Source organism: Camelus dromedarius, chromosome 1, assembly GCF_036321535.1.
Source record: "Camelus dromedarius isolate mCamDro1 chromosome 1, mCamDro1.pat, whole genome shotgun sequence".
NCBI lineage: Eukaryota > Metazoa > Chordata > Mammalia > Artiodactyla > Camelidae > Camelus > Camelus dromedarius.
Genome location: NC_087436.1, coordinates 120,305,633 through 120,333,414, shown reverse-complemented (window position 1 = coordinate 120,333,414; position 27,782 = coordinate 120,305,633). Strand labels below are relative to the sequence as shown.

At 56.9% G+C, this 27,782-nt stretch overlaps 1 protein-coding gene across 18 annotated transcripts in view; it reads left to right on the top strand.

Annotated features, from left to right (window-relative positions):
- Positions 1-27,782, top strand: part of ABLIM2 (actin binding LIM protein family member 2) — a 139,261-nt gene that overhangs the window by 25,222 nt on the left and 86,257 nt on the right. For all 18 annotated transcript variants that reach the window (XM_064488406.1, XM_064488375.1, XM_064488359.1 and 15 more), the window contains exons 2-3: positions 16,874-17,017; positions 25,355-25,538. In XM_064488406.1, coding sequence (XP_064344476.1) covers positions 16,874-17,017; positions 25,355-25,538 — 328 coding nt within the window. The remainder of the gene's footprint in view (positions 1-16,873; positions 17,018-25,354; positions 25,539-27,782) is intronic.

Genomic DNA, 27,782 nt, shown 5'->3' with positions numbered 1-27,782 from the left:
TAGGTCTCTGCAGATGTAACTAAGATGGGGGTGGAGGTGAGGTCATCCTGGATCAGGGTGGGCCCTGAGTCCAGTGATGGATGTCCTTATAAGAGAGGAGGACACACAGAGACATAGAGAGAAGACAGCGACTGCAGTGATGGAGACACAAGCCCGGGGCCCCCTGAGCCCCAGAAGCAGGCAGACGCAGGGAAGGGTCCTTCCCAGAGCCTTGGATAGGGCGTGGTCCTGCCTGCGCCCTGATTTCAGGTTTCCCGGCTTCTGGCCTCCAGACTGGGAGCAATAAATGTCTGCTGTTGAAGCCCCTGGCTTGTGGGGCTTTGTCAGGCAGCCCCAGGACACAGGCACGGGCTGTAACCCCCCACAGGAGGTCCCAGGGGGCTTGTGATGGCGCCAGGCCCGCGGGCATTGGACGGTCCTGGCCCTGCCGGGCCCCTCCCCCACTGCCTTTCAAAGTCCCTTCCCGGGACGCCTGGGAACAGGTGCCTCTCTGGAGCGGGGTGGGAGTCTATTTCAGTGTGCCGGGAAGGGGTGGGCCTGTCCCTCCTCGGGCATGAGGGTGGCAGCAGCCACGTGACACCCTGGCGTGTCCACCCAGAGACGTGCTGGCTGCAGAGGCTCTCACCCCCACCCAGCTGCCCCCTGCAGCCTCCACGGTGCCGGCCCTTCACGCGGAGGCCACACTCCATGAGGATGCCTGGAGGAGAGACAGGTAGGCCCACACCGCCCTGTCCACTGAGACCGTCGGCCGGGGAGGAAGGCTTATTTTCTCACTGGAGTCTCGATTCCCACAAATTACCTCGGGGTCCGACAGGGCGGGTGGCAGCCTGTGCCCCACCGTGGGTGAAGGCGGTGGGGCCGGTGTGCCCAGCTGTATGCCTGGCGTCGGGGACTCTCTTATGGACTCTTGATGCCAGCCATAGAGTGACCCATTTCACAGATGACTAAGCTGAGACTTGGGGAAGGGGAGGGTCTGTGTCACACTGTAGTAGGTATTGCTGTCCGACCCCAAGGTCTGGGTCGAGGCACCAGGCCCTCGGCCACTGCACCTGCCCCTCCCTCCCTGCTTCCCACCTTTTCTTCCTCTGAGGCAGCTTCTTGGTTCTCAACCGAGGGCGATTTTGCTCCCTGGAAGACACCTCTGATTGTCTGAGCTCGGTGTGGGTGGCGCTGCCGTGGGCACCTGGGGCGTCGAGGCCAGGGATGCTTCCCCGCCCCTCGCAGTGCACAGCGCGGCCCCACACAAGAGTCGTCTAGCCCAGGGTTCAGTTGAGCCGAGGCTTAGAATCCAGTCTTAAGAAAGATCGTAAAGGGTCCTTCCGGTGTTGATGGAAGAACAGGGCCCTTCAAGCCACTTAGACAGAAACAACACCGAGCTTACAATTCACTCCAACCCCACGTGTTGACACGCTGCGCTGAGGATGGTGGGGGAGAAAGCTCTGGGGCAGGGGTCGGGGAGGGGAGGAAACACAGAGGGCAGGGGAGTGTGGTGGAGGAAGGGAGGGGGCAAAGCCGGGGGCCTGGACCCCCAGGAGCAGAGAGGTGTGGATCACAGGGGAAAGCCTCCATGAGCCTGAGGTGTGCAGGGGCTCCGGCAAGGGTCCAGCCTCCTGCAGGCTCCTGCCTCCATCCTGCGATGCTCCCACCCTGTCCTCAGGCCTCTGTCCCAGCACGAGGCTCGGTGCCCAGGGGCCCCTCCGCTCTGGGCAGCCAGGACAGAGCTTTCCCCTCACTGGTGTCCTCCTTTCTGGCCACGGCGTCTGTCCAGAGGCAGGATCCGGGACCCCTTGTCCATACGGCCCTGTCAGCACCCTGCACTCTGGGAGGCTCAAGGATTTTTTACTGAAGGTGGCAGCTTCTGGGGTGTGGCAGCTGCAATGGCCTTGAAGCCGGATCAGTGAAGCTTCCAGCCCTGACTGTGGCCTGACCTCCCTATGGGCCTGGTCAGGGCCCTTCACCGCTCGGAGGGCGGGGGGCATCCAGGACCCCTCTGTAAAATTGGGTTGATTACGGTTCCTCCCTCCCAGGGTGTTATGAACTGGCAGAGCAAACCTTCCGTCCTTGTTTCCCCCAAAGCGGGTAGTTGTGGATGCCCCCGGGCTGGCAGCCCTGCATGGAGTTCCCACTCTGGGCCTTAGAGCCCCAGTTGGCTTGGGGTCAGGCAACATCCCCCGACCTGGTCAGCATACTGGATTGTTCTGAAAATACCGTTGGATTCCGAGAGCTGAGACACGTGACGATGTCCGTTTCTCAAATGGAATTTCCATGCCGGCGGTTGGGCGGGTCCCCCTGCTCTGCTGAGAACACGGTGTCCTTCATGCCCTGCTGCGCCCTCACGGACAGCGGGTGGGAGCGCTGCGGGGAAGAGCCAAACAATGGTGACGCTGAGATGTGCACAAACCCGGTGAAGCAAGCACTGTGGCTCCCGATTCCCAGATGAAGAAACGGCAGCTTGTGATTAGAAAACAAAAGCACAGTAAGGGAAATGTGATTCTATTTATGTAAAATTATGGTTAAGAGCTAAAACTAAAAAACACCTATAAAACTCTTAGAAGAAAATATAGGGCTAAGTCTCTGTTATCTTGGATCAGGCCGTGGTTTCTTAGAAATGACACTAAGTGCACAAGCAACGAAAGGAAACGTAGGTAAACTGGATCTCATCAAAGTCCAGCCCTCTGGCGCTGCAGGGAGCGTTGCGAAGAAAATGGAGACACAGCCCACAGGAGGGCAGACCATACTTGCCAGTCCTGTACTGAAGGAGGGACTCGTGTCCAGAATATATAAACGACTCTCATGACTCAACCAGAAGTAGACAGTCACATTCAACGGACGGAGGATCTGAATAGACATCTTTCCAAAGACGATGTGGAAATAGTGAGCAAGCATGTGGAAAGACGCTCAGCATCACCTGCCGTCAGGAAATGCAAATCCAAACTGCAGGGAGACACACTCCACACCCACCAGGCTGACTGTGACCAAAAAGCCCGGCCCTGACTAGTATTGTCAAGGATGCAGAGACATTGCAGCTGGCGGGAAGGTGAATGGTGCCGTTGCTTAGGGAAACAGTCCGGCAGCTCCCCAAATGGTTGAGTCCAGAGTTGCCGTGGGACCCAGCCAGATATGGAAACATACGTTGACACAAAATAGATTGTGCCTGAATGGGCACAGTGGCTTATTCGTAACAGCCCTGAAGTGGAAACAACCCCAGAGTCTTTCAACTGATGGGTGTGTCTGCGTAGTGTGTTCACATGGTGGCATATCACTGGGACACAGAAAGGAAGGGAGCGCTGACACACGCTGCAGCATGGATGAAGCTTGGACGCGTGATGCTGAGTGAGAGAAGCCAGACGGGAAAGACCACATGTGGTCCCTTTTTATTTACACGAAATCTCCAGAATAGGCACCTCTAGAGAGACAGGAAGCAGATTACTGGTCGCCGGAGTCTGAGGGAGGAGGACTGGTAGGGAACTTCTTTTGGGGGTGATGAAAATGTTCTAAAATGGATTGTGATGACCAGCACAACTCTACAAACATGCTGGAAACCACTGACTTGTACAGTTGAAATAGGTGAAGCGTACAGTATGTGAACTGTATCTCAATGAAGCTGTGTCTTTCTTAAGGACACGCTGAGCCCCTCCGCGGAGCTGGGAGGGTTCCCTGGAGCGGGGAGGGCTCTGCAGAGTGCTTGGGGTTTCAGTTTTGGAGCGAGCCCGTGAGGACAGTCGAGGGCTCTGCCCCACGAAAGAGTACGTCTCACTATAGTATAAATTCCACCATAGGTGTGTCTATGAATATGTATGTTTGTTTGCTTGTTGGTGGCATAGAAATGCCCGGTGGAACGGCCACTGAGGTGCCAGGCGGTTATCTCACAGATTAGCAGGGGATTTTCATTTTCTTCAAGATTCGGGTATTTGTGGGTTTCTTACAATGAAGAGCATTACTTATAGACACCAAAGGAACCCCTGTCTCAGGAGGCGGGTGGTGGCTCTGGGCTGGGCCCCCGCGCAGCACCGTCTGCCACTGAAGGTCTGCGGCCACACTTCGGCCTGTCCACTGGAGCTGGGACTTGTCCCCGCAGACAGGCTGTGTGACCAGGCATCCGCGAACCCCGGCCTGCCTGAGTATAGAGGCCAACTGCGACCTTTGGATGTTGGCCTGTGTGCTGGGCCCTGTGGGTACAAACCCAACACTCCCTAAGGCCGAGGTTAACCCGAGGGGCCAGTGTTGACTGATGCGGTGAAACCCCCCACCCCGTGTGCGTCCCTTCTGCCCATCCCGCTTTCCCTGGGCTCCAGGCAACAATCTGGACGCCCAGTTCTTTCCATTTTGCTTTTAATAGAGGTGCTGGGGACTGAATCCAGGACCTCATGCACGCTAAGCACGTGCTGTACCGCTGAGCTATGTGCCCCCCAATCCGGGCGCCTAGTTCTAATTAGACACTCAGGACATGCACCCGCTACCGCTGCCTTCCTGGGACCAGCAGGTTAGGAAGAGGGCGTGCACAGGGACAGAAAGTTAAAGGGGGAAAACGGTCGGAAGAAACAGGAAACCAGTCCTGTCACACGGAGACCCAGCTTGAGTCCCCACCTGGCCAGTTCTAGGCTGTGTGATCTTGACAAGTTACTGAGCATCTCTGAACCTCAGTTTCCCCACCTGCAGCGTGAGGTGATCATGCCTCTCTGGCTGGTTGGTGTGTGGGGTGTGCAGCCAGGCAGGAAGGAGAAGCGTGGGTGTTTCTGGCTGGACTCTGGGGACGGATGTCTGCCCAGGGCCTTCCCCTGAAGCCACGGGGTGGCCACTGCACCTGCTACCCTCCCCCAACCCCGACCATCCCACCTGGGAAAGGGCAGCGGCTGGAGAGGCAGAGGCAGGGATCACCCAGCACAGGCAGGGACTCCCCACTCCCCCACTGCCTCGGCAGACTCATCCCAGGTCCAGGCAGCACCCACCTCCCAGCCCGGTGGGCAGAGGTGTCTGACACGGTCGAGGATTTGATGGCAAGGATTCTCAGACCCAAACTGAGGTCCCCAGTGCAGATCACTAAACAGGCTCTTAACGTCTGCATATTGTGGGGGAAACGTGACAGTTGCAGGGCTTGGCCTCCCTGCCAACCACATGCTCATCTGTGGACAGAGGAGCCGTGGCATTGAACCTCGAGGAGAAGGGGGGAGGAATTTTCAATTGAATTTTGGAGCAGAACCAGCATTTCGCCGTGGGAGTTGCAGGCTGGGGCACAGGTAACCTCTTTGTGGCTTGGGGGACCGGGATCTCTGGGCATCATGCGAGCATCTGGGGCTGGGAGTGTGGGGGCCATGGGGCCAGGCATGGGGGAGGGTCAGGCAGGGCTGGAGACCCCAGGTGAGGGCTGCCGGCTGACAGGGAAGATGGAGAGCCTGAATTCCAGACTCAGGCAGCGGAGGGCTCTTCCAGCCGCGTTGGGAGCTGTGCTGGGTCTCCAGGGCAGATGAAATGGGTGCTTTTTCCAAGCAGGGTAAGCCTGCAGTCCTGGGGCTGCTGGGAGTCAGAAAAAACAGCTGCAGATGGGAAGGAGGTTTGCGGAGCAGGGTCACCCTCGGGAAGATGCCACACACCAAGTCAGGTCCAAGGCGGACCTGCCTCCCCAGAGCTGGTTCCCTCCCTTCCTCTCCTGTCCCCTCTTCCCCCAACCCAGTGGGCAGAGTAAGGGCCGGAGAGACCAGGCTCCCATCCTGGCCTGGGAAGTTGCCTCAAAGCTTGGAACCTGTGCTTGCCCATCGGGAAATGGTCAAGAGAGGGCAGTTCAAAATGGTGCGGGAAGCACAGGATAATGGACTAAAAGTGACTTCCACAGCAGGATGGAGACAGTGGACGGAATCCTCCTGGGACACGGGATGGGGGGAGAGGTCGAGGGGGCGTGTGGTGACCTCTCAGACGCCCATGCCATCCTTGCTGGACTCAAAGCCAAGGGCTCTTCTAGGGCGTTGGGACTTGTTGACAGCGCACCAAAGGGCAGCTGGGCCCCCCAGATAGGCGGGTGGGATCCCAGGTCAAGGCTGCAGCCACATCTTCAGAGGCCTGGGTGGGAAGTGGGGCAGCTGGTGATTCTGAGCTGGCCTGTGTACACAGAGGGGCATACTGGCAGGTACCCCAGTTGGCTGGCACCGAGTGTCCCATGGCAGATGGCCTGGAGAAAGAGGGTCCTTGGCAGGATTAGCTCAGTCCTCAGAGACCCTCTGGGTGGGAGTTGTCAGCTGGGGCTTAGGACCCTGCAGGCATGGGTTCTAGCCCCCGCCGTGCTGGGTGCCCATTTCCAGCTCTGTGACCAGGGTCACTGGTGGAAATCGCCCAGTGAGTGCCTGGCCCTTGGTTGGTGCACAGGAGCTGAAAGGTGACGTTGTCACCCAGACTGACCATCCCGCAGGGCACTGGGCACTGTCACCAAGACTGACCACCCCGCAGGGCACCGGGCACTGTCACCCAGACTGACCACCCCGAAGGGCACTGGGCATTGTCACCCAGACTGACCACCCCGAAGGGCACCGGGCACTGTCACTCAGAATGACCACCCCGCAGGGCACCGGGCACTGTCACTCAGACTGACCACCCCGCAGGGCACCGGGCACTGTCACTCAGAATGACCACCCCACAGGGCACCGGGCACTGTCACTCAGACTGACCACCCCACAGGGCACCGGGCACTGTCACTCAGAATGACCACCCCGCAGGGCACCGGGCACTGTCACTCAGACTGACCACCTCACAGGGCACCAGGCACTGTGAGTCACCGGATGCATCTTGTTTCCCGTTAGATTTAAGGAACATTTATCGGGCCTCTGTTGTGTGCCCAATAAACTCACCACCATTTTGGAGAGGTGACCTGACTTGTTCAAGATCGCACCATCGGTAGCCCAGGGGTACGATGGGTAAGACGCTGAAGACCCAGATGAGGTCACTGGTTGGTCCAGTGGTGGCCGCTCTGGCCCACGGCAAGGTGACATGAGCCCCAGGCCCTGGTCCCGGCCTGGCCCCAGCCAGCCGGCCAGTTGTGTTTTCCCTGTGCAGGGGGAGGGGACGGGCTCCCATGCCCACTAAGCCCTGGCCTTCCGGAATGCCACCCATGAGAACTTCGACACGTCTCTGGTCAGGAAGGACTGCTCTTCCGGTGATGAAGTAACACCCCCTGGGGGGCGCGGGCGGCGAGGGCGCCCGGGCCAGCTGCTGGGGGCTTGGAGAGGCCTAGGCGCTGCCAGAGGCTGCAGCTGAAGGCAGCTGGGCGCCCCTGTGGCCAGCCTGAGCTTCCGGGGGTCTGCTCACTGCCACGTTCCTCCCAGCTTCTGCCTCTGGAAGGAACTGCGCCCCCCAGCACACACCACCCCCGCCGGGACCCCATCACGTGCCAGCTCACAAAGCCCCGCCCTGGGCAGCGCCACTGTCGCTCTGCAGATGGAAAACAGGCTTCGAGTGGGGAGCGGGCAGTCCTGGGCCTCCCGCTCTTTCTTCCACAGGGACTGCGGACTGGTTTCCTGGGGCTGCTGTAAAAAGTAGTGCGGGCATTTCTCTCGCAGTTTTGGAGGCCAGAAGTCTGAAACTGAGGCGTCACCAGTGTGGGCTCCTGCTGAGGGCAGCGAGGGGCGGCTCTCGCCCTGACTTGCGGACGGCCGCCCTGTCCCTGTGTCTCCGCATCTCTCCCCTCCGCACACCTCTGAGCCCTCATCCGCCCTGTACTTAAGGACACAGTCGTGATGGGCCAGGACCCACCCTAATGGGCTCCCCTTAACTTGATTCCTTCTCTCCAAATCAGGTCACATTCTGGGATGCTGGGGGGTTAGGATTCCAGCATATGAGTTTGGGGGGACCCAATTCAACCCATCATAGACAGGTTCGTTTCTGGCCTCATAGGACCCCTTTTATGGCTCACACTCCGAGAGTAAGGGAGGTGTGGCCGACTCAGTGGTTTCCTTTCCCTGCCGAGCCCCCCCCTCCCCAAGTAAGAGGCTCATTTCAGGCTCAGTGAGGCTGCTGGCGACCCCATGGCCATCGCTCTGTGGGCTGAGCCCATTTTGTGGCTGTGAGTGACTTTGTCCAAAGCCTCAGGACAGGAAGAGTCTTGGGACTTCAGGGACCCAAGCCCACCTCATAGGCACCTGTGGGTCTGAGCTAAATTGGCTGGAATCTAGAGGCCAAGCTCTTCTTGCTTAGCTAGAAATCCCTTCAGACTCACTGGCCTTTCGGTGGAGTTTATCCACCTGCAAATCCCCCACCTCTCCCACATGGGGGTGGTTGGTCTTGGGGTCCTGACCAACCAGAAAAGGACCCAAGCATCAACACCCCCATTGTAGGCAGGGAGGGCCCTGGATTCCTTTCCCAAACTGAGGTATCTTGGAGAAAAGATTCCGCTGGGATAGTAAGCAGCTCCCAGGACAGTCTAGGTGAAGTGGGTCATTTGTCCCCGGGCCAGCGCTGATCATTAGGGGGACCCACAAGCAGACATGAGTCTCTAGTGGAGTCTCCAACTGGGGAGCCCAGAGCGTCACCTGAAAGTCAGAAACTCACTCACCATTTTGGAGAGGTGACCTGACTTGTTCAAGGTCACACCATCAGTGGCCCAGGGGGATGATGGGTAAGTCCCCTCACCTGCTGAGCCTCGGTTTTCACATCTGTAAAATAGGTACATATTCTCACAGGGTCATTGTGTGTGAGGGACACTCAGCGCATGGTGGCTGGGCACACAGGAGGCACTGGACGGGGGCCTTGAAGGATGAGTCAGGCTTCCACGGGTGGAGTGGGCAAGCACAGCACTCCCAGGAGAGGAGGCAGCGGGAGCCAGAGCTGGTGCTGGGACCTCAGAGGACAGCTTTGTGAGAGAGTCTGGGATCATGGGCCAGTGGGAGGTAAGTCAGGGAACCCGGTGGACACTGGGCTCAGAGGCTTGGTGGTGGCTCTGGGGACTGAGCTGTGTTCTGTGGGGAGCCATGCAAGGTTACTGAGCCGGGAAGGGACCTGAGAGGAGGATGCAGCACATGCTTGGGCTCAAGGCCACCCTCCCAGATCCTGCCACCTTGCCAACTTGGGAAGCTTGTCCTGGGGGCTCCATCGTCCTGGCTGTCCCCTTGCCATGAGCCCTGTGGACTTAAGGGAACACACTCCCACTGGGTCAAAACGGAGAATTTCTCAGACACTTGAGACTTGAGAAGCCAAATCAGATTAGACCCTGGGCTGGTGGGGGTGGGGGAGCGTCTAAGGGGTCTACTCCAGCTTGTCCAGTAAGATAGGGGCCTGCCTAGGACTGCAGGATGTCTCCCAGCGGCCAGCTCCTGCTCAGGGCCTCTGGACATGAGCGTCAGGGTGTTTTTCTGGAACTGTGTGCCCACATCTCTGGAATCTATCTGGGACACCAGGTCGGTGTCCAAAGATGCTCTAGGCCCTGGGGGCCACGTGGCGAGTTCCTGCTGTGGCCTGGCTTAGTGTCCGGCATCCTGCCTGCACTGTCTGAGCCCCCCTACACCATGGAGCACTGCACAGCTGCGATGGGCGAGGCCCTGGGTGAATGGCCACCCAGAGCTCTTGGCCCAGAGCCGGCAGAGCTGGCCTCCATTGCCCTCACTGGCTGGACATTAACAAGCCTCCTAGTTAAGGCAATCCATGGTGGCTCCTCTTCCTGGTCATGGCAGGGTGATCATGTCTGGCTATGGGGGGGTCTCTGGGTGAAGCAGGAATCTGGAGTTTTCCCCTCTTTGACTCCATGCGAGCTCTGCCCTTGTTCACTGGGGCTGGGGACAGCTGGCCTGCAGTCTGACCTGGCATCCTTCCCTGGGCTGAGCAGCTGTGCCCCAGGCGCCTGGGGGACTTAGGTGAGCTATCCGCATGGGAACTGGCTGGGACAGCCCTGGTTGAATTTGGAGCAAGCAGGACCAGTTTCTGGAACCAGACTCAGGTTCCAGGGCAGAGAGAGCTCCGAGCTGCTGGGTCATGCCTGCAGGGAGCAAAGTGATCACAGTGCAGGAGGAACGGTCTTCTGGAAGAGCAAGGGGAGGTGGGTGGAGCCCAGGTACGCCTGAGGATCCCCGGTGGGAGGCTGCAGTGGGCGGGGCTGCGGGGGGGGGGGGCGACTGGTGGGTGGAGCCTTTGTGGGCGGAGCCTGCTGTGGGTAGAGCTGCAGTGGGCACAGCCTGCAGCAGGTGGAGGCTGGGCATGGGCTGCACCTGCCTTGTGAGCAGGGGTGGAGCAGTGGGAGGGAGACTGACCCGGGGTTGAATCCTAGCTCTGCCCCTCCTGGCTGTGTGGCTTTGGGCTCGTTAGTTTAACTACCTGAGCTCAGTTTCTAGCTTTGCCAAATGGGAATAAGAATGTCCACATCCTAGGGTGGCTGTGAAGACTCCAGGCAAGGTCACACCAGATTTTGGGTGCTTCCTTTCCTGGATCAAAACTGCAGGTGCTTCCTGCTAGGACTTTGGCTGTGGAGGCAGGGATTTTACTGTCTTTGGGTAGTTCTGGAGCAAACCTCAGGCAGGGCAGGTGCAGAGGTGGGAGGGAGGCCATGTACCTGGGGAGGGGTGCTGGGGTGATGGTTGGGGTGGCATTTGGGTTTTCTATGGCTGTGCAACAGACCACCCCAAACCTTCATGGCATCGAACAACCATTCTGTTACACTCAGGAGTCCTGAGGGTCAGAGATTCAGAAAGGGCACAGAGGGAGTGTTTACACATTTCCTTGTTCCCACAGTGTCACTGGTTTCAGCTGGGAAGACCTAAAGGCTGGGGTGACTCGGGGCCCGGGGCCTGGAATCTCGGGAGGTATGTTTGCTCGCGTGTCTGGGACGTACAGGGGAGTCTGGGCTTCCTCACAGCATGGTTGCTGGGTTCCAAAAATGAGCACCCTACGAAAGCCCGGCCAACGTCTGCGGCGTTATGACCTGGCCTGGAAGCCATACGGCGCTGCTTCCGTCATACTCTGTCGGTCGGGGCAGTGGCAAAGGTCCACCCAGTTTCGAGGAGGGTCTCAGAACCCACTGCTTAGTGGGAGGAGTATCAGAGGCAAACTGGAGAAGAGCCTGTGGGCGGGACTGGTGTTCAGCCATCTTTGAAAGTATAGTCGCTCACCAGAGTTGTTCAGAAGCCCCTTTGAGGGGCTGAGAGGGATGAGTGCAGAGAAAGATTTCCAGAAGGTTTAGGGGACACGTGGGAGATGCTGAGGTGTGGGGAGTGCAGATGCTGTGGGGAGTGGGAGACAGATGCAGGCGAAAAGGTTGTGGTATTCATCTGATCCACTAAGCACCTACTAGGTGCCAGGCTCTGGGCTGGGGGCTGGGCCTCCGAGGGTGAGCCAGGCAGGCGTGGAGCCTTCAGAGGAGACAGACATTCTTAGAAGACGCTCAGCACCGCAGGGTTAGCAGGGGAGGAGGTTCAGCTCAGCCACCCGCTTCTGCCGCCCCCGGCCAGCCCTGGGCCGGGCATGAGGACCACGGTGGGTCAGCACCCAGGAGGACCTGGTCTGGGGCCAACAGAAGTGCTGAGAGTACGTGTGGACATTGGCCGGTTGGAAATATGAGGCACTTCGCTTAATCAATTCCCTCTACAGACGTGTGCGCTGAAGCCCTGAGCCCAGTTCTTAGACCTCAGACAGAGCAGAGCTCTACGCTGGCCGTGAGGCAGGTCCAGGGCTCAGGCGCACACACTGGGCTCCCCAGGGGAACCAGAGGCCACACTTGCGGGGACTCGGAAGAGGGCTGGGTCACTTCCCAGGTGTCATGGGAACAGCTTCACAGGGAGATGACATCCCAGTGGGGTCCTTGCCATTTGATCGTGTAATTAGTCAAACAGGCTGTGGGTGGGTCCCAGAATGAGTGTCCCTGTGCCTGGGGTTCAGGCATCGGTGCGTGGGGTTTCCACATCTGTCCCCATCTCCGTGCCCTTAAGTGTGAGCTCCTCGGGGCAGGGACCTTGTCTGCCTCACCCTCGGCCCCTGCCAGTCAGAGCTTGGCAGGGAGTGGGTACCACTGCATCTTTACTGGGTGGAAGACAGGCGCTTGAAGAGTCACACAGGACTGGCTGGGCAGGGACAGCCTGAGACCCTGACAGCCGGCTGGATGGGTCAGACTGCTGACGACCTTGGTGAGAATGAGCCAGCTCCAGAGAGCCACTTCCTGGCTCCTGGTTATAATTAGCAGTCAACCCTTAAGTAGGTTAGGATGGGAATGCTCACGCGTGACTTGGCTTGATTTTCCAACACATAATGCTTGGGAGGGTGGCAAGAGAGGCCCGGGCCTTTTCCTGAACCAGACACGACCTGTACAGGGTGTCCTGAGGGCAGGGGAGATGGACCCCTAAGGCCCTTGTGCCATTAACTCCGTATCTAGAAAAACAGTCTAAAGAAACATCTGCGCCAGAGGGCACGCTAGCTGTGGCCATGCGGAGTGTGGGAGCCGCCTCCTAGCCAGGCCTGGCTGAGCGCCCCTGCTGCAGGTCTCCTTCTCGACAGCCTCGCCCCTCCCCACCCCCGAGTCGCAGGCCCCCCCTGAGACCCAGGAGGACGAAGCCAGTACCTGTTGGGAACCAACACCTGTCGGGCATTGTGCCCGAAGCTTCCTCCACTTCTCTGGATTCTAAACAATGCCTCCTCCAGATCACAGATGTGAGCGCTGAGGCTGCTTGGAGCTCAGTCAGGATCACACAGCTGCCCCTGGATGCGGGTCCAAACCTGGCCTTGCTGGCCGCTGTCCTGGCTCCTCCAGGCCCGTTCCTGGTAGCGGATCAGGACTGTGCCCGGACAGATTAGAGGGGAGGAGCCGCAGCGCCCACCAGGTCCCCCCACCGTGAACGTGAGCTCCGTGTTACTGTTACCAATAATCATTCTTTCATTCCCCGCGGGCTGCCCGTGCTGGGACTTCATTATCCCAGGGGATTGAGTAGTCTCAGCCCCGCGGGATGATCCTTACCACTGGGCTTTCTGTTTCATGTAATTATCGTGGTTGGAGACTTGTTAAACCCAGTGTTGTAGCCAGTCCTGAAATTGTAGAGAAACCAGCCTGCTGTGTCCAGGCTTAGGTTGGGCTGTGCTGGTTCACTCTCTCTCTCTCTCTGTTTCTCTCTCTCTTTTAAGTTTTTTTTTTTTTAAATAGACTTTATTTCTTAGAGCAATTTTCAGTTTACAGAAAAATTAAACAGAAAGTAGAGTTCAAATACACCCCACCCCAGCCCCAGCTTCCCCTGTTAACATCTTGCATTTGTTATGATTGGCGAACCAATGTTGATATGTTTTTATTAACTAACGTGCACAGTTTCCATCCGGGGCCACCCTTGGTGTTGTACATAATATGGGTTTGCACAAACGTATAATGCTGTGTATCCACCATCATGGTATCATACGCAGTGGTTTCTCTGCCCTAAAAATGCCCTGTGTTCCGCCTCTCCACCCCTGCCCCCCGCAGTCCTTGACAACCACTGATCTTTCACTGTCTCCATGATTTTACCGTTTTGATACTGTCATAGAGTTGGAATCACACAGCATGTAGCTGTTTCAGACTGGCTTCTGTCAGTAGCATGCATCTGAGGTCCCTTCAGGTCTTTTCATGGCTTCATAGCTCATTCTTGATCGTTCTCTATATAGTGAGGTCTGGCCAGAACTGCCCCATCCTTGTCTAGGGACCCGTTCCTGTCCTGTCTCGCTATGGGAGGGTCCTGGTCCCCTCTTACCATGGCCAAGTAGCACCTCTCCTGGCCCCAGTCCACTCGCTGGGCGGCAGCAGCAGTGACCACGGCACTTAGTCTGCTGGCTGCTGTGAGGAGCAGTCCCCCTTACGAAGCACTCATGTATGTAGCTGAGCTACAGGAAGGGGCTCTCCTCCCACTAGGGCAGCTGCAGGAGGTCCAAGGGATACGTCCATCTTGAGGTGTAAAAAGGCCCGCACCTCAGATCCACAGGAGTCTCAGGCTGTGATGCCCGGGCCAAGCAGGCAGATGCGGGCTGGAGGGAACACCTGCACAGGCGTGGTACCTGGACTGACAGGTGTCCGTCCCCACTGTGCAGTGTCTACTTCCCACCACCAGAGGGCAGCACCCCACTCTCACCCCACCACCCAGAGGCCCCGGGAAGGATCCTCTTACAACGCAGCTCTCCCCCAAAACCAAATATATTTCCAGGAAACCGGTGATGCCAGGCTGTGTGTTCTTGAAAATGACAGTGGCTATTGTATATCGCACACTTACGGTTTGCTGGACTCTGGGCTGCTTGCAGGGCCAGCGTCTTAGCATCTCCTGGGGCGGGTGGTTTGAGCAGAGGGCGGACGGCTGCCCCCAGGGCTCTGACACGGATCCCGGGCGTGGGCGGCTGGCTGGTTCCCTCTTCCTGGGTTTGAGCCAGATTCCACAGGTGGAAAACCTTGCCTGTCTCTTCATAGACAGATGAGGCGCAGGGTCCATTGTGCCTCACAGATGAGAGGGTAACAGTGTTGATCTTGGTCCCTCCACCCCCCGAAATCTTGGTGTAGCCTCAGATGTGGATGGGGTGACTTGGGAGCCCCGGGCAGCCTGGGGGTGCACAGCTATGAGCTGGCACTGTCTGAGGTTTCAAACCACAAGCCCAGTGGCTCGTTCTGCATGGGGAGTCCTGAATTCACGCCCAGGACACCCTCCATCTCTGTCCCCTCCCACCGATTTCATTAAGTCATGGATGAGGCGGTTTCTGTGATTATTATATAGAAAAAAGAGCGAGGGGCTTGCCTGCTGTTGACACTTCACCCAGAATGGAAGTAACCCCGCAGCGCTCAGGACGGCAGGCAGAGCTCTGGGGCCCTCGCCGGACTCTGCACGGTCCAGTTTGCTGTTTGGTTTCCTGGCACCTCTGGAAATGCAAGCCAGGCATTGGCGCAGAGCCTGGGGTGCCCGCAGCAACTCCGAATTCTTCTTCGCGCCTCCTTTCCTGCACCTGCTTCTCTAGGCAGTGTGGCTTTTGTCCCCAGGCACCTGCTATCCTTGGGGTCTTCAGAGCCTCCTCCTGGAAGGCCTGACGTCCTCAGCGTGGCCTAGGCCCTCCTTTGTGCTGCCCACGGTCCAACTCCCCACCACAGGCAGGACCGCAGAGGAGGGAGCCCTGCTCTGCAGATCAGGGGCTGCCGGGACTCGGGGGTCTGGGGTCCTGGGGCGCAGGCTGGACACTGGGTGGAGAAGTGCCCTCCCCTGTCTGACATCCACCTCCTCTGTTTTCACGTGGGTGAAGGGACCTCCAGGCCTGATGCTCGGTCAGTGCTGGTGTCAGCAGCTGTGCATGTGTGTGTCTGTGTGTGCGTAGCTGTGTGTGTACGTGTGTGTATCTGTGTGTGTGTGTGAATACATTTAACCCTCCAATGAATCAGGGTGTGTCTGGAGCATCCTAGGTGGTGGGTGTTTTCGGGGCCCGCACCCCCTCCCCTGGGCCCAGGTGTGGCTCCAGCCAGGTGGGCAGCTCACCTGCACCAGCAGACTTCTCACCTCAGGCGCCCACAGCTCCCCGGCTTCTGAGCTTGGTCCTCTGCGAAAACCTGGAAGGCATTCAGCCCAGACGCCGGGCAGCCCAGACAAGGGAGATGGGTGTTCTGCCTCTGCGGGACCCTCACCCCGGGGCACAGGGGCAGGATCAGCGCCGCTGCCTCCTCGCTTCTGAGGGGCGATCTGAGGCACATTCTGTGTGACGCCCGGGAGGGTATCCGAGGGGGTGACTTGCTCGACCCCACACCATTCTTGCTGTCTTCTTCCTGCCTCACCCTCCTGTCCCCACTCCCTCCTGCCACCTGGGGTCCCTCAGAGACACCCCATCCTTGCCTCAGCCTCAGGTCAGGGGACCCCAGACCAAGATGGGAGGGTTGCATTAGAAGATGTGCATCTAAGCAGAGACCCCCCACTCAGAAAGCAAAGTGTCTGCTTGGAGCTGGGCAGGCAGGGGGTCGGCCACCGTCACTGCGCTTGGCAAAGACACAGAGGCAGGCAGAGGAGTGGGGAGCTTCCCAGGGGAGAGGAGGGGGCTCAGGGTGTCTGAAGGGGGCTGGGGGCCTAGGGGGGCCTGGTACAGCTACCACAAGTGGGGCGTCCCAGGTGACTGGTCAGGGAGCGGGTTGGACCTCATCGGGCTGGTTCTGGGTGGGAAGTGGATCCCTGCTGCTGGGGTCCCTGCATGGACCGTGCTCTCTGCCAGGCAGTCTCTCGCCAGCCTGTAGCCCCTCCGCCTCGAGCTCTGGTCCCCAGCCCCTGGGCATCCCCCGACCACAGCTCTGCCACTTGATGTGTGGCGGACGCTCGCCTGGCTGTCGCCATCTCGGGGCTGGAGCTCCGCACGAGCAGACCCGCCCGGGCCCCGCGTCCTGCATGGCGGCCCCTGTGGAGCTTTTAGAGGACATGAATGAGGAGTGGGTGGTCCTGCCCAGGCCCCAGGAGCCCCGCCGTCAGGCCCTTTGACTGCCCGCCCTGACCATCCCTCAGGGTTTTCCAGCGCCTCCTTAACCATCCTAGGTTGTGGCTGGCTTTAGGAGGGCCAGTGACAATATTCAGGTTGATGTCCCCAAGGCACAGAGGGGATTCAAAGCAAGTTCACAGGAGGACTGCGGTTATTGTATTTACAGAGGGAAGACCTGGGTCCTGGATGCAGAAGGACTGAGCTCACGGGGGTGCCTTGCTTCCAAGGCCCTGGAGGGTCAAGGTGGTGCCAGTCCAGGTTGCAGGGGGATCGGCTGCCCTTTGGGGGGTGTGCACACAGAGGTGGGGGTCAGGACCGCCATCGGGGGTCTCACACCACCCCGCCTCTGCTGGTCCCCCGATGCCCTCTGGGCTGTCCTGGCGGGAGTGTGGCCCTGAGTCCCCGCACCACTGCTGGTTTGCTCATCTGTGCCCGGCACGTTCCATGTTTAACTCACTCCTTTTCCCTGCAGTGTCGGAGCCCCAGGCCACTCACGGGCCCCTGGAGAAGCCGCCCAGCACGGCGATCCTGTGTAACACGTGCGGAAACGTGTGCAAGGGGGAGGTGCTGCGCGTGCAGAACAAGTACTTCCACCTGCAGTGCTTCGTCTGCAAAGGTGAGCACCCCGGCCCCGCCCACAGCCCGCCTGCCCCCCAGCTGAGATCTGGCCCCCACAGTGTCTCTGGAAATGCCTTAGATCTGGGGGGCTGGAAAAACAGATCCCAAGGCCTTATACAACAGCGTGATGTTTTCAGTGTGGCTGCGTCCCTTGTGGAAGTGGTGGGGGCCTCCGCCCAGTGGGGCAAGTCAGAGGACAAGGTCCCAGGGAGTGTCCTCCGAAGGCTGCAGCAGTGTCTGAGGACTCAAGTCCAGCTGGGCCCCAAAGGCACACGGTTAAAGGCCAGCCTTGCTGGTGGCATGAACTCAGCGCCTCGGGGTGCACAGGACCTAAACTGGGCCATGAATACTCGGGTGCCCCCGCCCTCCCAGAGTAGGACCAAGAGCATTACCATTCGTTCCAAATGAAAACTGGCTTTTTCTCTGATTATAAAAAGTAATGTAAATAATACACTAAATTCAAACAATACTAAAAAGATAAGAAGAAAGTAAAACAAAATCAATCATGTGAAGTCCACCTCTGCGGGCAGCCGTGGCTGTGAGTGTCCTCCCAGCCTGCCCGTCCTCCCTGGGCTCAAGTCCACTCAGATTCCTTTGTGCACAGCTGGGTTTTGTGTATTTGCATTTAGTTTCCTGAAAATATATGAAAAGTAGTACTTAGGGGACGGGATGGGCAAACCAAGCCGATGTGACACAGTAACCAAACCCAAAGGGCTGCAGATTTAAAGGAATTCTGTTAGTGGCCTTACAAACCCCACCCACCTTACATCTGGGCAGCGAGCGGTGTCATCGCAGGTGGCTTCCCTGTGGGTTTGACTTGGCTGTTCAGAGATCACAGAGGTTCACATACGAGTCTGGTTGGGTCCCAGGGGCAGTGAGGGTCTGCTTTTTATAGGCAAAATTGGGAAATACACCACGTGTAGGTAATCGAGCACCACAGGTTTTAGCAACCCTGTGGGGCCCCATTAAACTTCCTGAGTCCCCTGAGCCCACAAAGGGTCTCATAAGGCCCCACTGTGTGCCAGGCCCAGCTTTGGGAAGTACTGAATACAGAGGCAGTAGATTTACCTTTGACTGGTGAGGTTTGGTGAGGAGATAAATCTACCAGCATGGGTGGAAAAGTCGGCTGTTAGTGGTAGAAACCAAGTGCTGGGAGGGGCCCACAGGGAAGGGTGGGAGCTTCCAGAGAGGGCATCACAGAGGAGGTCAGCTCTAATTTCAGACAAAGAAAGGCGAGGAGAGAATGGATAAGGAAGATGTGGTGTACATGTATAGTGGAATATTACTCAGCCACGAAAAAGAATGAAATAATGCCATTTGCAGCCATGTGGATGGACCTAGAGACAATCATACTAAGTAGAGTGTGTCAGACAGAGAAAGACAAATAGCATGTGATATCACTTATAAGTAGAATCTAAAATATGACACAAATGAACTTACAAAACAGAAACAGACTCACAGGCATAGAAAACAAACTCACAGTTACCAAAGGGGGAGGTGGGGAGGGATAAATAAGGAGTTTGGGGTTAGCAGATACGAGCACTGACAATGAGCCCGCTGCGATGCCCGGCCTGGGGACCCCGGGGGTGGGGGTGGGGTGGGATTGCTGGGACCCCGGTGGGAGGTGGGTGTGGAAATGGCGTGTTCTCAGCATTTCCAGAAACAAGAGCACTGGCCCCGTCCTCACCCCTGACGTGGAGCCCCAACATGGGGCTCCAGGACCCCCGGTCTGCATCGGCACTGGGGGACCTTTCCTGGGGCGAGGTGACCCAACACCCCGCTCGGCCCTGCTGGACCCTCTTTTGCTCATCAGGGCTTCCCAGGCTTCGCGGGACCTGTCTGGTCTCATTTCCTCTCCTCCCCAGACAGATACGCTTGCTGTGTTTCTGAAAAACCAAATCCATTAGACTGCTCTTTTTAAAACCTGATTTTAAAAGACAAAGTGGAAGCGCCACTGTGTTTAACAGGATTGTCTGGCAGCACAGATCTTAGGAACTCAGTGAAAGGCATTAGACGCCCAGAATCCAGTCCATCGCCTGGCTTGACGCACGGGGTTTTGTGGAGGTCGGGAGGCCCAGATGGTCCTCGTCCTTAGCTTCAGCCTCTGAGTAGACGTGGGATGGCGGCCACTGCTTCCTCAGCAGCCTGGGTGGGGAAACGAGACAGCGTGGGGTGGGCAGGGCTGACCAGCCCTGGGCCTCACCCTCCGTTCTCGGCGGCTGCCCGAGGCGGTTGCCGCAGTAGTGGTGGAGGTGGCAGGGGTCGGTGGGCCTGCAGGCTCAGTTCCAAGTCCCCCCACTCACCCTGCCGCCCCCATGCGGCCGTGGAGTCTCACCCTGTGCCAGGTGCAGCCTGCAGACACAGCGGGGCCTGCCCTCAGTGGGTGGCATCTCTGCTCCCCCCACTGAAGGACGACAGGGACAGCTAAGACTCCTCCCTAAAAGAAAGCTAAGCTTCAGAAACACTGTATTTCTTAAAGCATGAGGACTGCGTCGTCTTAGCCTGACTTTTATCCAGGCTCTCATGAAAAATGGAAAGTCTGTGAATCACTGAGGGTGCTTTTGGCTGAATGATAAAGAAGACCCAGCATATAGTGTGTTCAATTACATGAATATATATCTTCTTAGCATGATGTCTGGAGGTAGCCTCCTCACCTCCAGAGCCAGTTAATTTAACAGCTCAACAAGGTCATCGAAGACTCAAGTTACTTTGCCACTGTACCCCCAGCCGCCCCCCCATCTTGTGCATGTCAACAGTGCCTCTCCTCATGGTCTCAATATGGCTGCCAAAGCTCCAAACATTGCATCCTCACAGGTTAATACTCAACCCTGGGGAAGGGTTTGGGCAGGGATGGGCACAGGCAAAGGGACCCTCCCCTCACGTGGTCACCCCAGTTGGGTAATCAGGGTAACCTCCCTTCCATCAGGGAGGAGAACCTTTTCCCTGAAGGCCCCCACACACTTCCTGTATGACTCACTGGTCGGAATGGGGTCACACATTCACTCCTACCAGCAAAGAGGGATGGGAGGATGTGACTGACACCAGCCGTGTTCGTCCCTAGATGCGTGTGTTGCTAGTCCAGCAGAGCAGGGTCTGCTAGCACAGAAGACAGTTGTGTCTAATTCTGATCCGGTGTTTTGGGTTCCCGCATCCAGGCACTTGTTTGCCATGCCTCTATTCACCTAACCTGAAAATCTATGAAAGAGATCACGTAAGTTTCCATTCAACAGCCACATTAGGCCCCTACCCTGTGCCAAGCAGTGTTCTGGGTGCTTGGGAGGCATCCGTGAACAAAACAGACATCCTTGTCCCCCTGGAGACCGTGTTCTCATGCAGGGAGACAGATGATAAACACTAGGGAGAATAAATAAGCAAGTTTTCTTCTCTGCTAACAGTGATGTGCTAGAAAATGGAAGAAAAGGAGCAAGATGAAGAGGGGGTTGGGAGTGCCGGGCAGTCACGATTTTAAAATAGATAATCAGGGCAGGCTTCACGGAGGAGGTGAAGACTTGAAGGAGGTGAGGGAAGAGCGTCACAGCCAGAGAGAACAGCCAGTGCAGTGACACTGAAGCAGGGAAGTGTGCCTGGCAGGTTCTGGGACAGTAGGAGGTCCGTGTGTCTAGAGCAGAATAGGGGGGGCATTGGGAGGGGGGTCCCTGTGAGGATCTGGACTCTGACACCAAGGGAGAAGGGACACAGGAGAGTCCTGTCTGTTGTAGTCTCATGGACCCCTGCGTGCTGTGCTGCTGCGGGGAGGCCCAGGCAGGGTGGGGAGAGGGGCTCGGAGCCGTGGCCAGGACGATGGCGGCCTGGACAAGAGTGTGAGGGTCTGTTCCTGGACTGTCTTTTTTTTTGGAATGAAGGGTCATTTTATTTTATTCCACACGTATTTTTAAATTTTTTTGCAATGAGCTTGCATTAACTTTTTTGTGTATATATATTTTATTGAAGTACAGTCAGTTTGCAACGTTGTGTCAACTTCTGGTGCACAGCACCGTGCTTCAGTCATACGTGAACGACCATGTGTTCGTTTTCATACTCTTTCTCACCATAAGTTACTACATAAGATACTGAATATAGTGCCCTGTGCTGTACAGTATGAACTTGTTGTTCCTGGGTTGTCTTGAAGTCCCGCCAGCTCTACCTTCACACCACAAAGGGGAATGCGTGTAAGATATAAATACGTCAGACACCCCGCACATAGTAGGTCCTCAAGAAAAAAATGAAAGCTGTCACCATTATTATAAACAACTTGAAATTTGCCCAGGAAAACAAATCTGGCCCTCTTGACCTTTTACATGTGGCCGCGTTCTGTGCCTTAAGAACATTGGTTTCCAACTGACACCTTTCATAGCCCTGACTCTGAAAATGATGAAAAGATGAGGCCACAATCACGTGTGACCTGGAGAAAGCAGGCATTTTCTGATCCACGTGGCAGCGAGGCTGAGCATGTTCACAGTCATGGAAAGAGGGGCGGAAAGAGGGGGAGGGAAGCGCGTGCGCACGCACATGTGTGTGTGGTAGGGGAGAGGTCATGTGTGTGTGTGTGTGCAGCAGGGGAGAGGCCGCCAGGACTGCCTGTAGCTTGGTAACAGTGGGTGGATTTGTCCCCAAGGACACATCCATCTGGGGACCATGAATAGCCATGCCTAGAGCTGGTCTGGGCAACGGGGGGTTACAAGGGAGTGGGGCAAAACACCTGCGCTCCCGGGGCACTCATGAGAAACTGACCAAGGGCTTCCAGGACCAAAGGAAAGCTCCAGACAGGGGTGTCCCGTCCCCCGGCCAAGACACAGGCTCTGCCCAGCCCGACCACGCAGGGCGCGCCAGGAACCGGGCTCACGTGGCAGAATTGTGGGAAGTCGCGGCAGGAAGGAATCTCCGATGACGTAGGGCTGTTATTTATAGATGGAGAATCCCAGGCAAATATTAGGCTAGGACCTGGGCTGGCAGTGACCACGCTGCCTAATCTCTTCTTCCTCGACACCAGGACGGAAACATGCAGGGAGGGCGTGGAGACCATCCCTCAGCTGACCACCCCAAGGGAGGTGCTGTCCGTGTTTGGCTAGAGAGCCTCCCGGTCTTTTCCTTCGTAAGAGGCTTTTTACTTTGAAATTATGCTGTATGCATGCATTTTGTGTCCTGACTGAGTCACTTGAAGGGACTGTGTAAGCCCTTTCCCCATCAGAGGGTCTTCAACATCAATTTCAGTATCTATCCAAATCCTTTCAGATGCCTGGCCCGCAGTAAACATAGCCACTCCCCTGCTGATAAACGTTTACATCGATTCCAGCTCGGCTCTGGGCTAATCAGTATTAATCAGTATCCTGTACCTCATCTCACTGATTTCTTGTGACACGATCAGTGTGGCTAACCCTATATTACAAATGAGGACTCTGAGGTTCAGAGAGGTTAAGTAACTTGCCCCAGGTCACACAGCTGGGAAGCAGCAAGAGTGAGGATTCACACCCAGGGTGCATGTCTCTAAGGCCCAGCGTTTATTTCCTATGTTATTGTGCAAGTAAGCTTCTGTGGATGGTCACGGCCACTTCCTTGGGGTAGAGCCTCAGAGAGAGATGGCTGGGCCCAAGGGTCGGAGCCGTTTTCACATTCCTTTGACTGGGGCCAAATGGTATTCCAGACAGTGGGACTGACTGTCTTCCCGCCACTGCCCACCCCCTCCCAACCGTTTCTCAGAAATGATCATAACGATGGCCAAAGGGGGGCCACTGGGGTCACCACAGCTGCTTCTGTGCCTTCACGGGTCTCTTTGATAGGCAAATAGAATGTAATAACAGTATATTGTCTTGATTAGGACTTTAAAAATCACTAAAGAATTTGGACTCTTTTTGGCAGGCGGAGGTCTGGTTTACCGTCTGGCCCTGGTCTCGGCACACCCGGGGCGGCTACAGGCTGGTCAGTAGCAGAGATGACTCAGAGCACATGGCGCCGGCCGGGGCCCGGCCTGTGGGGCAGGAAGGCTGTTCTTACTCTGCCTCCTGGTGCCTCTGTGACGGAGGCTCACGTTTCCTGGGGCACTAGGTCCATCTCCATGTTTTTCTCCTTCGAGGAGCAGTCAATGTTGTCAAATCTCTAAGAAGATTAGAGGGTTAGACAAATGCCAGGGCCAAGCGTGAGCCTGAGGCAGCCCCTCACTCAGGGCCCAGTGTTCCAGGCGGCGCTTACAGAGAAAGGCAGCCATTGTCCTGCAGAAGCCCCTGAGAGCCTGCTCTTCCCGAGCCGGGCGCACCTGCTTGGCCTAGGCTGTGGTGCAAGATTAAACAAAGGGTCTTCACTGTCAGGCTGGGTGGGAGAAGGACTTAGAACTGGGCCCCGGCCTCCGGCCTCTCGGGCTGGCTGACGTCAGTACAGCAGTGGCCTGGCGGCGGCCCGCACAACTGGAGGCTTACGTCACGCTAGCTCACGGGACACATCTCTGCGCTGCCGTTCTCACACCCTGTGTCCAGAGGGGGACGCAGGGCCCGGAGAGGGAAGGGACGTGCTGAGGGGTGCACAGCACAGGGCGTGGGGGCGAGTCTGCGTCCCGTGCAGGCAGCCCCCCATCTGGGCCCTCGGCTGCTCAGCTTTCGGCCTTGTCCGAAGAGCTAACAGCTCCTTGGAGACACGGAATGAAGGATTTCCATCCACTCTGGACTTTGTAACTGGGGAGTGGCATCGCAGCCCTGTGGCCCAGGCGAGGGGACAGGGACACCAAGGAGCAGCCTGTCCTCTCTCTCTGTGTGGGGATGGGAGCGAGCAGAGTGGGTCTACCTGGCAGGGCCACTCGGAGTCCCCAGATCGCTGGTGGGACGGCGGGTCCTGTGCGCTAATAGGTGTATGGGCTGAAAGGAGTCTGGAAACTGAATCTCCAGAGGGTCTCGGGGTCCCGGGGCACTGAGTCCACTGCGGTCCTCTCCTGAGGACTCTGAGACCCTCTGGAGATTCAGTTTCCAGACTTCCACAGCTGCTTCTCCCAAACTGACCAGCCTAAGAAGGCACCAGTGGTGGAGGAAGGCTGCCCGGCTGCTCTCGCCCCCAGACTCACAGGACACCAAACCAGGCACAGCTCCAAAGCTGGGGCTCCCCTGATCAGACACCAGGAACTCCCCTTGCCCACCCCATCCATGTCCTCGAGACCTGCACTGCAGAAAAGTCTTCTTGTGTCCGTGTGATGATCATTTACCAACATGTGCAACCTGTGTGTTGTTTTGATAGCCTTGTACCAGTCATTGTAGTAACAACCCCATCCAGAATAAGTTATTCAACATTTGGAGCCTCATGACCATAAGAAATCGTGAATAAATCAATTTCCACGTTGACTGTGGGATTTTTGTTTCAGAGACCGCGATGGGCACCTTCGATCTCTGAAACACATTGCATTTGCACACAGTTCTGTGGGGAGGGGGATGGAAATGGCTTCTCCGGGAGAAAAGGGGACAAGGTGAGATGCTGACTTTACTCAGAGCCTGGCTGTGGGTTTTATAAACAGCGGTTAGTGGTCTTGATTCTGCATCTAGGATCTACTGCAGGTGCTCAAAGGGACGAGATGACCGGTAAACGTAAAGATGCCAGTACACAGACTCTATCTTCTGCGATCAGTTAAGGTTTTGATGAAACTTTGTGTCGATTCAAAGACATATGTGGGTTCCATGGTTTTTCAAAACTCTGGCTCGGGGGCTGTGACCCACGAGGATCTGGGACTGACCGGCATCAGGGAGGAAAGGGACCAGCCAGGGTGCCTGGGCCTGGCTCCCCTGTTCCCTGGGGCCTGTCCTGAGGGAAGGTGCCCCATTCTCTACCTAGCAATGCCCTCAGCCCCGCCCTGGGGCAGGAGGTGTGTGTTGGGGGTCAGTGTGGTGCCCGACCTCTCTCCCTCTTGCAGGGGGTCTGGCCTCGTCCACGTGGTGGGAGACCAGTGGGGTGTTGGGAAGCCTCGCTGTGGTCTGGGGGCCGACCACCGCCCCATGGGGTCTTCCCACCCAGAGCAGAGCCCGGCGTTCAGGTATTAACTGCCTCTGTTATAGTCCATGCTGGGAGCAGCCCACCTGGAGGGGCCGAGGGGGCCTCATCCCTGGTGGGGTAAGAAGGCGAGGGCGCTGGGCTGGCCCCTCAGCACAGCCCAGTTCTCATCCCTGGTCTTGCCTCTTTCTAGAAGCTTCCATAAGGAAGTCCACTCCACTCTAGGCTGAGGGGCCAGAGCTGGAGTCTGTGCCTGGAGCCCAGTCCCCCAGGGGTTCAGTGAATCAACGGAAGCCTGTATGTGGGGGGTCCACCTGGGGCCCGTGGGGGGAGCTGGTCACCCCTGCTAACATGGCCCCACGCGTGCTCTCCCCAGCGTGCGGCTGCGACCTGGCCGAGGGCGGCTTCTTCGTGCGGCAGGGCGAGTACATCTGCACACGGGACTACCAGACGCTGTACGGGACCCGCTGCTTCAGCTGCGACCAGTTCATCGAGGGTGAGGTGGTGTCTGCGCTGGGCAGGACCTACCACCCCGACTGCTTCGTGTGCGCTACCTGCCGGTGAGCGAGGGTGGGCAGCCACTCTGTCCTCCCCACTCTCCTTCTTCCCCTCCTCCATCCTCCTTCCTCCTTCCCCCTCCCCCTCCTCCTCCCCCTCCTCCTCCCCCTCCCCTTCCCTTCCTCCCTCCCCCTCCCCTTCCCTTCCTCCCTCCCCCCTCCCTTCCCCCCTCCCGCCTTCCTCCTTCCCCTCCTACCTCCCTCCCTTTCTACCTTCCTTCCTTCTCTCCTTCCTTCATGCATTCACTCATCCAAGCTTTCCTAAGTGCCTGCAAGGCCAGGCCCTGGGCTGGCACTGGTGACTGGGAACTGCATCAGTCCAGATCCCACAGGGTGCAGCATCTGGACAGACTACAGTGAGGCATGAGCTGCCCCCCCCACCCCCAGAGCCGCCCCACCCCTTCTCCTCACAGCCCCGCTGCATCCTGGGCTCCACAACCTTCTCTGGCAGCGTGTCCTGGAGCCACTTGATGCTAACGCCATGCAGGCAGGGCCTGGGTCTGATTCCTCTCCGGTGCCTGGTACCTGGCAGGTGTATAGTGAATAATGGCTGGAGACGGACTGAAGTCCTAGCCCTCGGCAGCAGGGCTACACCCGGCTCCCCTCTCTGCCCTACACCTCTGGGTGCTCAGAGGGAGGTCAGCAGGCAGCCTTCCCGCGGGGGCATCCTCCCTCCTCCCCCCACAGCCCCACCAGACACATCACTCCCAGAAAAAACATTCCATTGCTAGAAAACAAAGAATGACAAACCCCAGAGTTTGTTTTCTGCCTGTTCTCTCCGATTCACCACACCCAGCTGAAAGGGGACGCTTTGAGTGTTGTTCCCCAAGCTGTTTTCTGTAGTTACGGCATGTGCCTGAGACAGAAGTGGAAGGATTTGTCAGGGGGCTGCTGAGAGAGGCAGGGACAATGACAAGGAATGTTCCTAGCGAAAGAGTCACCATATGTTTTTGTGGTGTGCTTGGGTCCCAGTTCCCCCAACGGTGATCTGAATGTTTGATTTCTGTGCCCATAGCTTAGAGACGAGGGTTGACATGATCACAGTGGGTTTGGAAGATGGTAATCTGCCATTTTAAAATAAGAGCAGACAGCTCTGTCACACTGGAGTAACAGGGGCTGGGCTTATCTACCCACTATAAACAACTAGAAAACTGGACAAAATATACAAAATTACTGTTCTGGGATGTTGGGGTGCAGGAGGCTCAGGACTCACAGAAGGGAGACAAATTTAGTGACCCCTGTGACTGCCTGGCTTTCTGCCTGGAAGCTGTTTCTTGACATAGGACAAGGAGGGGATCCAAGTAGAGCTTGGAATCCTCCCTGAGTTAGGAGACAGGAATCTGAGAGACAAAGGCAGCCTATCAGCAGGAAGAGAGCTCCACAGAAAAAGAAATCCAGAAGGCTATGCAGAGGTGCCTTTGCATCTTGGACTAAATATGAAACCACGTAGACAGAAAGGAAATCTCACAGGGTGGGGCAAAGAGTGAACAGGTTTCTGTAAACTAGACATTCCCAGGCTGGGGAGACATTTTTGACCTGGCCGGGAGGAGACTCCTTGTTGAACACCCAGCCACGCGGTGAGGACACTGAAAGCGTCGTACCTTCTTAGTGGAACTGAAATAGCCCTAGAGTGAAGGCTGCTGTAAACCTGCTCAAAGTACAAGAACAAATCTCAAAAAGGCCACGCTGATCTGCAAATGAGTTGTCTGCCAAAGCAAACCCCAACACTCTTTGCAGGTAGCCCCCGACAGCATGAACTTGACCATGTCCAACACCCGCCAGATGCGAGTGGCCATAAGATGAAGCTGGAAGATGTGACCCAGGGCCAGAAGGAAACCCAGCCAGTAGCAACAGGCCCAGAAATAAGATCAGCGGTGGAACCAACAGATGACGACTTGAAAACAGCCGGCGTAAATACGTTTACGACCTGAAAGGAAAATGTGAATGTGTGTAGGAACGTCATGGACGATCTAAAAGAAGCCAGATGGAAACCCTATAAATGGAAATTGAAATTTCTGAAATGGAAAATTCCCTGAAAGGAATGAGTGGTAGATTAGGTATTGCAGAGGAACGTTTGGGTGAACTTGAAGACATAACAATAGAAACTATTCAAATTAAAGCAAAGACAGGTAAAAAGTCTGAAAAATATGAAAAGGGACTCAGTGATCTGTGGATATAGATCTTTCTATCTATCCATCTGTCTAGGTTGGGATGGGGAGGCCAACGGGATGGAAGAAGACTGCAAAT